Source organism: Globicephala melas, chromosome 15 (assembly GCF_963455315.2).
Source record: "Globicephala melas chromosome 15, mGloMel1.2, whole genome shotgun sequence".
NCBI classification, from domain to species: domain Eukaryota; kingdom Metazoa; phylum Chordata; class Mammalia; order Artiodactyla; family Delphinidae; genus Globicephala; species Globicephala melas.
The window spans coordinates 4,001,496-4,019,140 of record NC_083328.1 but is presented as its reverse complement, the minus strand read 5'-3'; the positions used below and the strand labels follow the sequence as shown (position 1 = coordinate 4,019,140).

At 44.8% G+C, this 17,645-nt stretch overlaps 1 protein-coding gene across 3 annotated transcripts in view; it reads left to right on the top strand.

The window, feature by feature from the left end:
- The window catches only part of RNF216 (ring finger protein 216), a 172,192-nt gene that overhangs the window by 128,988 nt on the left and 25,559 nt on the right, over positions 1–17,645 (top strand). For all 3 annotated transcript variants that reach the window (XM_030846620.2, XM_030846617.2, XM_030846618.2), the window contains exon 14: positions 11,449–11,546. In XM_030846620.2, coding sequence (XP_030702480.1) covers positions 11,449–11,546 — 98 coding nt within the window. The remainder of the gene's footprint in view (positions 1–11,448; positions 11,547–17,645) is intronic.

The following is a 17,645-nucleotide window of genomic DNA, read 5'->3' as shown; positions in this document are numbered from 1 at the left end:
TTCATAACCCACCAGTGGTTTGTAGTCCATAGTTTAAAAATCATAGCTGTAAGTAGCTGGTTCCACAGACTTGCACTGTGTTGAGCGTCCGCCATGAGCAAACCCCTTTGGACAGGGCTTAGTCACAACCTCTGCCCTCCCGCCCTTTCAAGGCTGTGAGCGCAGCACAAGGGAGGAGAGGCCCAGGGCCCAGGTGGAGGTGTGGCTCAGAGACCTGAGAACTCGCCAGGAAAGGGGAGCCAGCAGATGGGGGTTCTTTGGGACTTAACTCACTCAAGTCCTTGTAGAGGGAATCCTCTTTAACCTGTTTACTCTGGGTACAGGCCAAAGTCCTTATCATTACCTCCCAGGCCCCAGACACCCTGCCCTCCTTACAGCTTACTGGCCTTTCCACCTCCCTTCTTGCTGTTTCCATGGCCTGGAATTCTTTCCCCCAGACATCACAAAGCTTACTTGCTTTCCTAAGTCTTTGCTTAAATACACCTTCTCAGAGAGGCCTTCCCCAACCACCCACTTTAAAATTATGAATAATTTCCCTTTCTGCAACCCAATGCTAACATTCTTCCTCCCTGTGTTTTTCTCCTAAGCACCTATAATCTTATCTCACTGTGTATTTTACTTATTTGACATATGGTGTGACCTTCCCTCCATCCCCAGTAAATTCTCTGAAGATAGGGGATTTGTATTTGTCCATTTTATTCCCCAATGCCCAGAGCAGTAATCAGATTATATTAATGTCCACCTCCTGGCATTGCCCCGGGTGTTGCTTATATTGTCCCATTGGTTCTGTTAAGTGGACATTCTAGAGAACGTTATCAGTATTTGAACTTACATTTATTTCAGGAAACATTTACCTCCCACTTTTTATCTTAGAAGTCCTGGTCCCTATAGTATAGTAAAGAGCAGGCAGCTGTGGCCCTGATGTAATGGGCTTTTCCCAGTCAGTATTTCTCAAGCGTTACCCTTTTACCAGGCAGCGTAAATCTCTTTAAGTCTCCGTACCTTTATAGCTTTCTATCCCTAGAGGGCAGCATTAGCACAGAAACCAAATTTATAAACCACCTATTCTGATTTGTCACCTAATCCTGGTGGATCCAAAGGAAGGGAGTGCTTGACTTCTTTCTAATCTGTAGGAGTAAGATTTGGAGATTTCTTTTTTCAAAGTCTGCTTCTGTGCATAGAAATGGTAGGGTGTGCATCCAGTGCACACATTTTTTTAAATCTCCACAGTTTGTGTGTGTGACCATCAAAAAATAAGAACAGTATGGAATCTTCCCCAAAGAAGCCCATTCCACAGTAATGTTGCCCAGAGCTGTTGCTGGGTCACACCCAGATTTGAATTTCTACATTCAGAAATCAAAAGGTTCTTCTGCCTCAGAGTGATTATTTACTTTGAGGAAAGAGAGAAACCCCCTGCAAGGAGAGCTTGGCTTCTTGTAGAGGCATGATGTAATCCAATAATTACAAGACATCATTTAAAGAATTAATGTTCAAATTTTGTTTGTCCTTTAAGAAAAGTGGGCCCAGGCATCATATACCCAGAGAAAACCATAATTCAAAAAGACACATGCACCCCAGTGTTCATTGCAGCACTATTTACAATAGCCAGGTCATGGAAGCAACCTAAATGCCCATCGACAGACGAATGGATAAAGAAGATGTGGTACATATATACAATGGAATATTACTCAGCCATAAAAAGAAACGAAATTGGGTCATTTGTAGAGATGTGGATGGACCTAGAGACTGTCATACAGAGTGAAGTAAGTCAGAAAGAGAAAAACAAATATCGTATATTAACACATGTATGTGGAACCTAGAAAAATGGTACAGATGAAGCAGTTTGCAGGGCAGAAACTGAGACACAGATGTAGAGAACAAACATATGGACACCAATGGGGGGGGGTCGGGGTGTGATGAATTGGGAGATTGGGATTGACATATATACACTAATATGTATAAAAGGGATTGACTAATAAGAACCTGCTGTGTTAAAAATAAATTAAATTAAATTAAAAAAAATAGTGATTAAGAAAAAAAGAAAAGTGGGCCCAGGCAGACTGGACTGGTCTTGTTGGGGTGAGAGGTGGGCAGGAGGAACCTGTGATCTGACCTCAGGTGGTAACTGACCTTCCAGAGCCCCTGGGTGGGAGAAGGAAAGAGCCAGGCTGACTGTGATTTTTTTTAATTTATAAATTTATTTATTTTTGGCCGTGTTGGGTCTTCGTTGCTGCGCAGGCTTTCTCTAGTTGCAACGAGCGGGGGCTACTCTTCGTTGTGGTGTGCAGGCTTCTCACTGCGGTGGCTTCTCTTGTTGTGGAGCACGGGCTCCAGGTGCGCGGGCTTCAGTAATTGTGGCACACAGGCTCAGCAGTTGTGGCTCGTGGGCTCTAGAGTGCGGGCTCAGTAATTGTGGCGCATGGGCTTAGTTGCTCCGCCGCATGGGGGATCTTCCCGGACCAGGGCTCGAGCCCTTGTCCCCTGCATTGGCAGGCGGATTCTTAACCACTGCACCACCAGGGAAGTCTTGACCGTGATTTTTGAGTCTTAATCTCTCTAAAGTAGAGGCTCGCACAAGCAGTATAGTTGGTGAAGCTCCTTTCATTGGAAATGAAGAGAGATCAGTTTCCACATATTGGAGCTATAGGAGAAAATCAACAAAGAATGTCTTATTTGAAATATATGCAGTACTTTCTCAAGCACCATCTGCAGGCATTTGGCCATTAGCTTCTTGGTAATAACTGATCTGTAAGTTTTATGCATTAGGTTGGGGAAGGTGATTAGAGAGCAAAGAAAGGAACCACAGTGGAAAAGGCATAGCCTGTATCCTTAAGGCATAAACTCTAAAGAATTAACTGGAAATTGTCTTACATATAGCTTGATTTTCTCATAAAATCATCATTATATTTTGTATAACTATAAAGAAAAAGATATGATAGGGAGGAACTAATGTTCTTTTGGGAAGGGGTTCAGTTTACTAAGAGGTTTCATATGCCTTTTTCCCACGTAAAATGCATACGTCCCAGGAGTAGGGGTGGGGTTGTATTTGTAACTCTGTATGGAGAGGAATGTGCTTTGTCTTGCCAGCCTTCATCTCTCTGTAATTTTTCATACCTTCAGCCCCTTGCTTGTCTCAGACCTAGTGTAAGGCCCTAGAAACCCAAAGATAGCTGAGACACAGTGTAGAACATTGTAAGCTCCTTTCAGTCAGGAATTTTGCTGGCTTACTCACCAGTGTATCCCCATGTGGCACATAACAGGCACTCAAAAGATAACATTTTTTGAATATATGAATTGAACCCTCCATTCCAAGCCTGTCTGTAGTGATCAGCAGGGCATAGTCTGTGCCTGCAAGGAGTGCTTGGCTCCTTGGAGATGTGATGTAACCAGATAATTACAAGACACTATTAAAAGTGCTACTGTGATAGAGTTGGAGCCAAGGGCTCCAAGAGTCCAGAGAAAGAGTGCCAACTTTTGCCTGTGTCATTTGGGTTTTCCAGAGCCCCCGGTACTTGAAATGAGAGCTGATGAGTAGTTGTTGCCAGCAGAGAAAGGACACCTAGGCAGAGCTTTGCGAGGTTGAGGGTGTTGAGCGTGTGGCAGTGGCAGGAGGCCAACAGTGCTGGCCTTGGGTGCTGGCTCAGGACGGACGTGAGACCTGGGACGGCTGTTTCTCTGAGCTTCTCTCCTTCTTCTCTCCTGGCTCACTTGACCATCCTCCATCCTGCTCCCACTCCTCTACCAGATACCCTTCAGGTTTGAGCTGACACGCCACCTCTGCGCAGGGCTGTTCTTCACACCTCTTTGCCCCTCACCTTGCTTTAGTTCCCCTGGGTGCTCCTTGTCTTCCTACAGACTAGACGTTTATCTATTTGGCGATCCACCCACTCCAGCACTCCCAGAATGTAGACTCGGGGAGGGCAGGGACTTCATTTGTTCAGTGATCGTTTGCTCAGAACAGTGCCTGGTCCTCGTGGCAGCGCTCAGGAGGTATTTGTTGAAGGGGGCGAGGGAGGGAAAGTGAAGGTGTCCTTACTCCTTTCAGTGCAGAAATTGTCTGCACTGACTCACAGGGTTGGTGATGGTACATCATCTCAAGCATTCTCACTAGCAAGTCTTCGTGTATTCTAATCCTGGCCACCTTTGGGGAAGTGAGCGGCCAGTATTTACAAGTAAAGTTCCAGGGGCTGGTTGAGGGAAGGACCAGGTAACTGATATTTGGTTCTGGTGTGGAATACTCATGTTTGTACATCTAATGGGAATCTAAAAACACACTTCCGTCAGTGCCCCGCCAGACATGCAACTGGCTGAAAGCGACAGGAACAGCTACTTCCTCACGTGTGTCCAGTCCGGGATTACTTTGTGATTAGCAGGTTCCTATCATTATCATTAATAAAAGGTGTCCTCGTGTTTAATCCCAGTCCATCCTGCCTCTTAATGGGTCATTCCCAGCTCTCCAGGAAACGCAGGGAAGCAGGCATCCTGCACAGCTGCAGCTCAGTGTCCACACCTTTGCTACCCTGACGCTTGGTTCTACGTGACCTCACTGACCTTTCGTCTGTGGTCTCCTTACACAAGATGCCCATTGTAACCTCAGGGCTTCCAGTAAACAATGACCTGTTCTTGCTCACAGACACCGTGCTGGAATCAGTGAGAATAGAGTGGGGAGTGTAAATGGATTTGAGCAGACTTGAGTCCATAGCTCTGTGACCTTAAACAAGTTAATTTGCCTCTCTGAGCCTTCCTTTCTCATTTACTTAAAAAAAGGGGGGGGGGGTGGATAATGGCCAGTACTTCCCTTGTAGAATTGCTGTGAAGACTAAGTGAAATGTGTGTGTAAACAGCCTGTACCAAAAGGTGTATAGGTCTGAAACCTTGAACCAGGGTCTCGGGTGAGATGTCTGAGTTCAAGACTCTTGTTAAAGATGTTCCATACCATATAGATGACATTTCAATGAGAAACTCATCTAAAGAGCCAAAACTGAAAAAAACAATCTCCTTTTTAAAATAATAATGAAGTCCCTTTCTGAAATCGTGTAGGAAAAGTGGTCCTCTTATTCCTAACAAGAAAAGATAGGTATGTTGCCGTTTGCTGGTCACAGGTCAGCCTCACCTCTGCCAGGCTCAGCATTGGCACAGCTTGGTTCAGAAGGGAGGTTGTGGCCTTATTTGTGGAGGGCTGTGGAGGAAGTCTGCCCAAGAACTGAATCCAGACTCTAGGGCTTGTTCCCCTAAAAGTTATTTACCAGACCCTAGTTCAGTGAGGGGGTCACTGCAAGGTCCTACAACCTAGCAAGCCGTCAGCCGCCAGAGTGATCTTTTGAAAATGTGAATTAGATCATTGCACTTCCCACCTATTTAGCCTGGCTTTCCAAACACCTCCCTCCAGCCTCAGCGGCTGCACCAGGATTCACCACTGTCTACTCTCAGCTCTCCCCCTTGGGCTCCAGCCAATACCAACTCCCTCTGTGCTCCTTGAATGAGACAGGCCCTCACCTGTGCCAAAGCCTTCACACATCCTCTCCCCTCTGCCTGGAACACCCTTCCCCCGTATCTGGCTAACTCTGCTCATCCCTCAGGGCTCAGCTTCAACATCACATCCTCACAAAGCCTTTCCTGATCGCTGGGCTAATTTAACTCCGCTCTTCTACAGCACCCAGTGCTTTTCCTCTGAATGTTCCTGTCACAGTTGTAGCTGTATGGATATCCAGTTTGTCTAATGTCTGTTTTCTTCAGCAGAACATAAGCTGCAAGAAGTTAGACACTGAGTCTAACTTTCTTAATGCTGTATCCCCAGCATCTCATACAGCCCTCAACCAATGATAAAAATTCAGCAAATATTGAGAGTGAATAAATAAGCTCGTTTAAAATTAAACTTCTGTTCTCACCTCTGCCTCCCACCCTCACTCAGATCTGCTCCTCCTCCTTCATCACTTGATCCAAGTCCATGTTTTCCCCAACCCAGTCCCATAGACCCTTCAGTTGCTGCTTAACTGTCCTCTTGCCCCTAGTCTCAGCCTCTTCAGTGCATCAGTGCATTTGGAAACGCAAGCCCAGGCAGGTTGCCGCCACGTCTGGACCCCTTCCATGACTTTCTGATAGCTAGGGTAGTAGAAGGCAGGTTGCCGCCACGTCTGGACCCCTTCCATGACTTTCTGATAGCTAGGGTAGTAGAAGGCAGGTTGCCGCCACGTCTGGACCCCTTCCATGACTTTCTGATAGCTAGGGTAGTAGAAGGCACAACTTTGCCATTGCTCTCTGTATTGGGAAAAATGTGTACAGCAGAATGCCCCCCAAAGTATGTATTTATTTATTTATAAATTATGTGTCTGTACTACTGTTGTAACATACATTGCAAAATATACATAAATACAGAAAATTGTAAAGGGTAGGATGAAATAAATACTTTTAAATAATTTTATTTAAAAAGCAATTTTTTTTTTTTTTTTTTTGCGGTACACGGGCCTCTCACTGTTGTGACCTCTCCCGTTGCGGAGCACAGGCTCCGGATGCGCAGGCTCAGCGGCCATGGCTCATGGGCCCAGCCGCTCTGCGGCATGTGGGATCCTCCCGGACCAGGGCACGAACCCGTTTCCCCTGCATCGGCAGGCGGACTCCCAACCAATGCGCCACCAGGGAAGCCCAAAACAAAACAATTCTACTTAATAATATGAAAACCTTTTGTGTTCATTAAAATATTAACACTTTGAATATGTTTCATTGTTGAAATGTTTGATTGAGAGTCTGGTTCTACTTCTTTTTTTGGCCATGCCGTGTGGCTTGTGGGAACTTAGTTCCCGGACCAGGGATTAAACCCACACCCTCAGCAGTGAAAGCACAGAGTCCTGACCACTGGACCTCCAGAGAATTCCCTGGTTCTACATTCTATGTACTTTAATGGCTGTTGTAGCTGGGAAAGGCACTTCCCTAAGAGATGTCAGTCCAGATGTGAGGAGTACTTTATTGGTTGTCTGGATGTTCTCATCACTCATGATACTGTTGTATTTTAATTTTTGTTTTTTTTGGCTGCATCGGGTCTTCGTTGCAGCACGAGGGACCTTCTTTGCGGCGTGCAGGCTTCTCTCTAGTTGAGGCGCACAAGCTCAGTAGTTGTGTTGCGCAGGCTTAGTTGCCCCGCAGCATCTGGGATCTCAGTTTGCTGACCAGGGATCGAACCTGTATCCCCTGCATTGTAAGGCGGATTCTCTACCACTGGATCACCAGGGAAGTCCTCACAATACTGGTTTTATTCAGTCCCATGAAGACACCAACTCCTCAAAGAATCCTTGTCTGACTTAGCCCCACCCCCTTTGCTGTCTCTTGTGTGCTCGTGTGTGCGCATGCGCACGTACATGTGTACACTATTATACTTACCTCCACTGTGCTCTACTTGGTTTGCTCACATATCTGACTTCCTTGGCATCCTTGCCGTAGAGAAAATAGAAATCCTCAAATTCCCTTAGTGAAAGGAAGGAAAGCCCACTGATTCTGCCTGAGCTTTGACTTTGCCAAGCTTTATTGATTCCCAAGGGTTCCAGCATCCGTCTCATTGCCTGTTTTCCTGTCTTAAAATCGAACTCTTTCTGGCTTTGGCTAACATCCGTATGTCATTTGGGTCTTGAGGTGGGGAGAACCAGTGACTTTGACAGCTGGAAGACACATGTGGCCTGAATGCCCATAGCCCTGTGGCTTCTGGATTATGCTAAGCACTTGTGAATGGTCAGGTGCCCGGGCCTCATCTTTTACTTAAGAGGTGTGAGGATTTATGGCCCCACCAGTTTTTGAGTACCTGAGATGGCAAAGCAGAGAGCTGGAATTTCAGAGATTTGATATGAATTGGCCACAGCCCCATACCCCATATCTTAGGCCAGCAGACTTCTCTCCCCTGGATAGTGAGTCTGGAAGTTTCACTGGAGGAACCATTCAGAAATAAGTAAGCAGTTTCTAGTGTGTTCCGCTTCTGAGACAAGGCTGGAAGTCAAGCAGGAAAGATGCAGGATGCACAGGGAACCAAGAAACTTCAGAGCAGGCCTGGAGGGATGGCGAGCAAGAAGTGCAGAGTCTGGTGACTTGGACCCTTGGTCTCATCTCTCGGGTTCTTTGCCAGCAGCAGGAAGCCCTGCTATGCGTAGATGATGACCTGGACACTGTCTGCTAGTCTTTTAGGAAGCTGTTTCTTTGAAGAAATGTCAGCTCCCTGACAGGGTCATCTGAAACCAAACTTGATCTTCTGCCTTACCCAGTAAACATTATTTAAGCAGCAGAAACTGGATGAAGAGAAGCTGTCGAGTACTTTCTTTAGAGTACAAAGTTAAGAGCTCAATGAATAGTCAAAACACCTTGACGCATCTTGCGCACTAAAGGGCAACGTAGAGCTTAACCAGAAATCTCTCTGATGTCATGAGGAACATGGACTGGTAGCTGCTGAGTTAACCAGTGTGTGCATGCCTTCCTCATCAAGAAGGAAGGCGCTGCCTTCTCTGTTGTATTTGGGCCGATGATGAATTCATCTGTTTCCTCCTGATCTGAAAATGCACACAGGCGATGGGAAGCCTCTCCAATTAGATCTGACAGCCAGGATATGCATGTCCTTCATGTTTTGAAGTTACTTGTCAGCGTTGTACTCCACCTTCCAAAATGGTCCTTGGGACTTTCATTAACCTTACTTTGAAGAATTGATTATCTTCACGTTAGAAACATTGAAGAACTTTCTTCTGCCTAATATTGTTTAAGCATTTGTTGCATTTAGGAAGGAACAAAGCCTAGCTGTACTTGAGAGGGGAGAATTACAGCTTAGTGAAGCATACGCTGTGTTTAGAAGAGAGGGTACGTTGTAAAGAAACAACACACAGAAAGGTCCAGATGTAAAATTCACCCAGCCTGCTATTTGCTTGCCTTCTTTTAATTGTGGGTTTCAATGTCTAACTAGCTAGTCTCTTCAAAAGACATTTCATTTTTATTCTCTGGGACCCCTCAGCCCTTCAATGAGAAGTACATGCCTGAAAAACCACACATGGACCTACAGGAGAGCCGCTGTGACATTGGAAGTAAGCAGTGGCTTCGTGGTGACCACTCACAGCTGACTCAGCTTGGCCAGGTCATCTTGCTGTCATGGACCTGTGCCTCACCTAGAAAATGGGTTCTTCCCTTATGAAGAAGGTCCCAGGAATTAATAACTGGATCACCAGGAATGCTGGAAAGCACTCTCTAAATGCCATGCATTGTTTCCAAGATGTTATTCCTGGTGGGTGGCTAGGTTAGCATTGTTTTGAAGGTTAGGATATAGATACTAGCTCATTTATTCTCCAGCTGTTGTTTATCCTCCAGTTTCCCAGAATAGTCAGGCACAAGGTCTTTTAAAAATGGTTTTTTTTAAAAAAATGGGTTTTACGCTGCTTTACGTTTGGGTGTGTAGTAATGAAGTCAGTACTGATTTAGCTTCTGTTTACTGACAGAGATGTAGGTAGTGGACCAGAGAGCAGCATATCCCTTGGAAGCAACAGCATTTAATAGAGAATCTCTGATCAGCTCATCTCTAACCCCACCCCACCCCATGCCATTGATTGAAGCCTTTTTATGAGAGTTATTCAGGTTCTCAGTTCCTCAAGCAGTCCATTTTATTTCTCTTTCTCTTTTAAAATTTTATATTTTAATTAGGTGTAGTACAAGATACAAAAGATACAAAGAGCTTACAGTAAGAAGTCTCACCCCACTTTCCAGCCACTCGGGACAATCAGTACTACCAATTACTTGGGTATCCTTTCAGGTTGATTTTATATATCACTATATTCTCCCACCACCACCTTTTTTGATGTAGAAGTGGTAGCATCTTTACTATGTATACTACTCTGCACCTTGTTAGAGTCATCTTAGCAGTATATATTACAGAAAGTTCAGTAGTAAGTGGAGAGTACAGAGGTAGGAGATGTTTCTAGAATTGATGTGAAGATATAATCTAGCACATCTCCTGGCGAGCTCTACCCCAGGTACTTCCAGATGCTAAACATGTACCCCCAACTCCCTGCCTGACATCTCCACTGGGTGTCCCACAGGTCCCCCTGTGTCATTACTGCCAAGATCAAACTCGGGATCTTAACACCTGCCCTCCCTCCTCCCAAGCCAGGCCTTTTCCACTGTTCCCAAGCTCCATCCATGTCGCTATTATCTTGGGTTGCACAAACCAGAAACCAAGGCATCAGGGTGATACCTCCCTCTCCTCATTCCCAGAGCCAGGCCGTCACCAAGCCAGCCAGTTTTACTTCCTAAATTTCTCTTAAATCAGTCAACTTTCCTTCATGTCCTCACCTACCTGACCGGGGCCTCCATAGTCTCTCTCCTGAATGACTTTAATAGCTTCCTAGTGTCTTACACTTCCACTCTTTTCTCCCTCTGCTCTGTTCTCCACGCAGAATCATCTTTTAAAATCACAAACCTGCTCATGTTACTTCCATGCTTGACACCTTTCGATGCTTCCCTACCAGTCTTAGGATAAAGGTCAAACTGATAATCACATCCTACAAAGCGTCACATGGACAGGCTCCAGCGGGCCTCACGAGGCCTATTTTCACTGCCTGCAGTCCAGCTACAGGAACCAAACTCGGCCAGTTTCATCTACCAGAGTCTTTCTCTTACTGTTCCTCTGTCTGGAATGCTATTCTCTTTCTGCTTTCTTTGACTCGTCTTTCTGATCTCAGGCTCCACGTCCTCAAGCCTTCACTGTCGCCCCAGGCCAAACAAAGCTGACACCACCATTTCTTCCTTCATTGTACTTATTAGGGTTGTGGTTTCTATTTATGGAAATTAAATTGCATTAATGTTTCTTTAAATTCCTGTTACTGATGTGAGATGGTTTCTGGCACATGTGAAAATATTTTATAAACTGTGAAGAGTCCTAGAATAAAAATTAGTAATTATTTTGAATTTATGTTTATAAATGAAGTTAAGCTGTGGAGGATGATATCCATGTTTATGAGTGAGGGATGACTGAGGGAATGTCTCCCTTAAGGACCCCTAGTGATCCTAATCTAGACTGTTCTTCACTTCAATTCAACACAAGTGGTCTATGCCAGACCAACACTGGAACGCTGGGCAGAACCAGACCTCAAGCAGCTCACAGTGTTTTATTTTTAAAAAACCAAGATCACATAAATTTATCTTCTGTAGTTTTTTCAGGTGACTCCTGGCATTTTAGAAAACCTTATAAACCTTGGGTGATGGGAGCGACACTTTCTTTTGATCCAAGGAGAGAAAAATTTCCCCATGCTTTCTTATAATGATTCTTGCATCTTCTATTGAGACGTCTTTAGAAATATCCCTGCTGAAAAGGAGAGAGATCCTCTGAAAGTACCAAGCCAAGTGAAGCGTGTTTCGCATTCCCGATTGCTCAACAGAGACGTATATGGGGTCTACTCACCAAGAGCTGTCTTTGTGTCTCTCCTTTATCCCCAGGAAACCTGTAGGAAGTGTCAGGGACTCTGGAAAGAGCACAACGGTCTCACTTGTGAAGAACTGGCTGAAAAAGATGACATCAAGTACCGAACATCTATGTGAGTAACATGATTCAGGGGGGCTTATTGACTGCTTTGCAACTCCCCCATTAACCTGCCTTTTGGGCAGAGGGGGCAGTGAATATTGTGGGAAAAATAAGCTCTGAAGCTACCCCAGGCTAGAATGATCTCAAGGAAGGGACCTAACCCCTGAGCCTCTGTTTCCTCATCTCTGCAGCCTCTTAGAACTATTTCTCGGTCAAATGTAACATAGTAAATCCCTGGCACATATGAATTCAATAACTTTTTCGGTTCCTCTTCTCTTTACTAATAAAATAAAATGTGTTATTACACATTTTAATTAACTTATTTTTGGCCGCGTTGAGTCTTCATTGCTGTGCGCAGGCTTTTCTCTAGTTGCAGCGAGCAGGGGCTACTCTTCGTTGCGGTACGCAGGCTTCTCATTGCAGTGGCTTCTGTTACCGAGCACGGGCTCTAGGCGCGCGGGCTTCAGTAGTTGTGGCTTGTGGGCTTCAGTAGTTGTGGTTCACGGGCTCGAGAGCACAGGCTCAATAGTTGTGGCGCACAGGCTTAGTTGCTCCGTGGCATGTAGTATCCTCCTGGGCCAGGGATTGAGCATGTGTCCCCTGCATTGGCAGGCGGATTCTCATCCACTGCACCACCAGGGGAGTCCCTTATTACACATTTTAATTAAGTCACATTGCACTACTGTTGCTTATCTGTTTTCTGTAGGAGACTGGTGGCCTGAGACATTAAGTAGAATTACAACCTCCGGAATTCAAAATAATGCAGTCAGTAAGAAGAACATCACTGTGTAGCACTCCTTATGTGTCTGGGCACTTTACAGCTATTAAATACATTGATTTATATAATACAGAAGTCTATTTCTCTCTCATATGATAGTCTAGCCCTGCCTGGCAGGTGGGGCAGATCTGTCCCACGAGGTCATTCAAAGACCTAGGTTTCTTGATCTCATTGCTTCACTAAGGTGGTGTTCTTATCTGCATAATTGTGACTAGGTTGCAGCCACATTTGCACTCCAGCCCGTAGAAAAGGAGAGAGACAGAGACAAGTTGCCAGGCAGGCAGCTTCTAAGTTTTAAGTGAAGCAGAAATTACATATATTACTTCTGCTCATACCCTGTTGGTCTAAACTGAGTCATATGGCCACAACTTGGCTCCAAGGCAGATACCATATATAGTTTCTAGCTGGCCGAATTTTTCTCCAGCTTAAATTTGAAGGGTAAGGAGTGGGTTTTGTGACCAAGAAAATAAAGTGGGAAATGGCTATTTGGGGCAGTTAACAGTCTCCAGGTCTCCACCACAGATAGGTACTATTATCCTCATTTTACAGATGACACAACTGACACACAGAGAGCCCAAGTAAACATGGTCACACAGGTAGTAATTGGCGTAGCAGGAATTTGAACCTAGACAAATGGCTCCATGACTTTGCTGTTTGCCACAGGTTTGGTAGGCAGAATAATGTTCCCCAAAGATGTCCCATGTCCTAATCTCTGGAACCTATAAATCTTTGGATATATTTCCTTACATGGCAGTAGGGACTTTCCAAATGTGATTCAGGTTATGGAACTTGAAATAGGGAAGATTATCGTGAATTATCCAGGGAAATCCAGTCTAATCACATGACTTCTTAAAAGCAGAGTGAGCTTTTCTCTGCTCAGACAAAGATGGAATGATGGACAAAGAGTCAGAGAGACACAAGAAGAATTTTACCTCCTGTTGCTCTCTGTGAAGGTAGAGGAAGAAGGCCATGAGCCAAGGAACGTGAGAGCTTCCAGAAGCAGAGAATAACCTTCTGTTTATAGCTGCCAAGAAAATGGGGACTTCAAGTCCTACAACCTCAAAGAACTGAATCCTCTGACATTCCAGATGAGCAGCAAACAGATTGTCTCTTAGAACCTCCAGTAGGTAACATAGCCCACCAGCACCTTGATTTTAGTCTGATGAGATCCATGCTGGACTTCTGACCTATAAAACTATAAAATAATAAATTTGTGTTACATTTAGCTAATAAGTTTGGGGTAATTTGTTATAGCAGCAATAGAAAATAAATTTTGGAACCAGAAGTGGAATGCTGCTGTAACAGATACCTTAAAATGTAGAAATGGGTTTGGAATTGGGCAATGGGTAGAAACTGGAAGAATTTTGAGAAGCATGATAGAAAAATACATAGATTGCCTTGAACAGACCATTAGTAGAAATACAGACATTAGAAACCACCATTGAGGGCTCAGAAGTAAGTGAGGACCATTATGGGCAAAGCCTAAATTACCTTAGAGAACACTTAAATCACCATGAACAGACTGTTAGTAGAAATACGGACACGAAAGGCAGTGCTGGTGAGGACTCAGAAGGAAATGGAAAACATGTTATTGAAAACTGGAGGAAAGGGAATCCTTGTTATATAATGGCAGAAAGCTTAGCTGACTTGTGTCCAGCAATTATGAAGAAAGTAGAACTTGTAAATGGTGAAACGACATTTAACTGAAGTTTCCAAGCACAGTATTTTTTTTTTTTTTTGGCTCTGCTGGATCTTAGTTTTGGCATGTAGGATCTTTATTTGCGGCATGCGGACTCTTAGTTGAGGCATGCATGGGGGATCTAGTTCCCCAACCAGGCATTGAACCCAGGCCCCCTGCATTGGGAGCACAGAGTCTTACCCACTGGACCACCAGGGAAGTCCCCCAAGCACAGTATTGAAGAGTAGAAAATGCAAGTGGAAAGAGACAGACTGAGAGGAGAGCTGTTAACAAAAAGGAACAGGCGGGACTTCTCTGGTGGCGCAGTGGTCAAGAATCCACCTGCTGGTGCAAGGGGCAAGGGTTCGAGCCCTGGTCCAGAAAGATCCCACATGCCATGGAGCAACTAAGCCCGTGTACCACAACTACTGAGCCTGCACTCTAGAGCCCACGAGCCACAACTGTTGAGCCCGCGTGCCACAGCTACTGAAGCCTGCATGCCTGGAGCCTCTGCTCTGCAACGAGAGAAGCCACCGCAATGGGAAGCCTGCGCACTGCAACGAAGAGTATCCCCTGCTCGCCGCAACTAGAGAAGGCCCGCACACAGCAACGAAGACCCAACACAGCCAAAAATAATAAATAAATAAATAAATAAATTTTTTTTTTTAAGGAACAGGCTTGATTGTTTCTGAAAATCTCATACTCTCCAGTTGATAAAAGACCCTAAAATTAAGAGATTGACTGTCAGGAAAAGCATGCTCTAGAGAAAAAAACCAAGGCTGCCTTGAGAATGTCAGAGTGTTCATTTACACAAAGGCTCTTTGAAGAGCCTGAGAGAGTGACTCACAGATCCCCTCAGTGTAACCAGGGAGCCTCTAGGAAACTCGGGCATTATCCCTCAGCCATCTAAGCAGAAGCCAAAAGTAGAGATGGGATTATCAAGGAAATATCTGTGAATGAGCTTCATGTCTTTTTTTTTTTTTTTTAATAAATTTATTTATTTATTTATTTATTATTGGCTGTGTTGGGTCTTCGTTGCTGTGCACGGGCTTTCTCTAGTTGCGGGGAGCAGGGGCTACTCTTCGTTGCAGTGCGTGGGCTTCTTACTGCATTGGCTTCTCTTGTTGTGGAGCACGGGCTCCAGACACTTGGGCCTCGGTAGTTGTGGCTTGTGGGCTCTAGAGTGCGGGCTCAGTAGTTGTGGAGCATGGGCTTAGTTGCGCCACAGCATGTGGGATCTTCCCGGACCAGGGATCGAACCTGTGTCGCCTGCATTGGCCACCACTGTGCCACCAGGGAAGCCCCTGAGCTTCATGTCTTGATGGAATGAATCCCTGTGACATACATGGGAGACCCACAAGGTTCTTGAGAATTTTATATCAGTAGAAACACTGCCAGGTTGGACTGAAAGAGACAGTACAAAATGAAAGAAGTCTGTCAGACCCCCAAAATTCTATAAGCAGCAAATAGGCTGATTAAAAACTACTCAGCTGCAAACATATGCTACCTTTCTTGAAAAAGGAAGGATTATTCCTCTTCAAGCCATGAACAGAGCTGTGAGCCACAGAGGATTGTGCTCAGAGCTGAAATATAAGGGAGTTTGCCCAGCTGGATTTCTAAATTTATTAGGAATGGTGGCTCCTTTTTTCCTTCCATTTTCTCCCCCTTTGAACCAGAATATCTATAAATGCTGTCCTAGGCCTGTCCCATCATTGTATTTTAGGAGCAGATAATTTGTTTCTTTAGTTTCCCAGGCCCACAAATGGAGAGGAAGTGTGTCCCATAGTGGATCATACCCAGAGTCTCATCTATACCTAATTTAGATGATGAAATTTGAGTTGATGTTATACTGGATGAGATCTTTGGGGTCCTTGAGATGAGGTCACTGTAGTTTGCATGTGGGATGGATATCAGTCTTAGGAAGCCAGAGGGCAGACTATGTTAGAGAAGAGAAAATGGCCTCCAAAGATAATCCATGCCCTAATCCCCAGAACCTGTGGTTTGTTTTGTTTTGTTTTTCATCTCACATGGCAAAAGGCTTTGCAGATGTGATTAAGGTTACAGTAAACAAAAGAAAACTAATTCAGCCACATACATAGTAATCACAAATACCACGCCAACTAGAAAAATCTGGTACTGCTTCGTCACATCCAGGCTTATCCCTGTCAGCCAGCCTTTATATTTTAGAGTGACCACCACCCTGACCAGTGGCATGGCCTTGAGTGATGAACATGTCAAAAAATGTTCTTTTTTCAAAGTCATCATCTTGTCTGGCAGTATTCTAGCAGTTGTGCTATCGCCTAAAACACTTTAAACTTCTCATTTGGAATTGTCTTTCAGCCGGTTTACGAGCCAGCTCCCCCCAAATCTGTTCTTGTCATTGTGGACATGTCATATCTAGTTTGAGTTGGGAGGAACGGATGATTTCTGTTGTTGCTGTTTGAGCCTTTGTTTTGCCTTGAAGAAGGATGTCTTATTCATGAAGTCAGTACAGATTTATTGAGTGCTCACCCTGGATAGCTGTAGTTAAGAACCTTAGGCAAATTTTTAAATCTTTCTGTGCCTAAATTTCCTTATCTGTAAAGTATAGAGCATAATCATATCTACTTGTAGGGTTGTTATGAAGATTAAAATACCCAGAATGGTTCTTGCCACGTGATAAGTCTATATATATAGTAAGTATTAGCTCTTTGTTGTTGTTGTTTTCTTTTTTTAAGCAGGGAGCCCTGATTTATACATGTGACGAAGCACATAAACAGACGACGTCTTGTATCCAGGGCCTGCTCAAGCCTGGTCATGTGTACTCTACTTGCAGTTGGTAATGGAGTATTGCCCAGCTCTATAAACTGGTTCTTTTTTTTTTTTTTTCCTTCTTTTTTTTTGCAGTATGTGGGCCTCTCACTGTTGTGGCCTCTCCCGTTGCGGAGCACAGGCTCCGGACGCGCAGGCTCAACGGCCATGGCTCACGGCCCAGCCGCTCCGTGGCATGTGGGATCTTCCCAGACCGGGGCACGAACCCGTGTCCCCTGCATCGGCAGGCAGACTCTCAACCACTGTGCCACCAGGGAAACCCTATAAACTGGTTCTTGATCAGGCATTTAGACTACTCCAAGACTCGGTCACAGACCCAGAGATGTTTCTCAGAAGGAGAAGACTTGATTCCTTTTTTTTTTGGCCACACTGTACAGATTTCAGGATCTTAGTTCCCCAACCAGGGATCGAACCCGCCTCCACAGTAAAAGTGCCACGTCCTAACCTTTGGACCACCAGGGAATTCCCAGAGTTGGTTACTTTTTGAAGCACAGCCCCCTGTCTGACTCTCCAGTCAGTTCCTGATACGAGCTCTGTTCAGCATGTTGGTCTGCCGTAGACACTTGGAACACCACTGGGTCCAATAGCAGCTGGAAGGCTTCTCTTGGTTTAGACCCTACTTAAACCTGGCCTTTTGTATCAGCAGTAAATGGATCAGAACCATGTATCCAGATGTGATATATGTTAATTCCAAAATCCAGAAAGGCCTCCCAAATGTCTGACTTCTTTCTTTGTGGTAGGGGATACAACATAACAGCAATGTGTGCGTAGCTTTGGAAGGAATAGCCTGATATATATGCACATGACCTCCAGGCCACCAGAGATTCATAGAGATTAGAGATCTC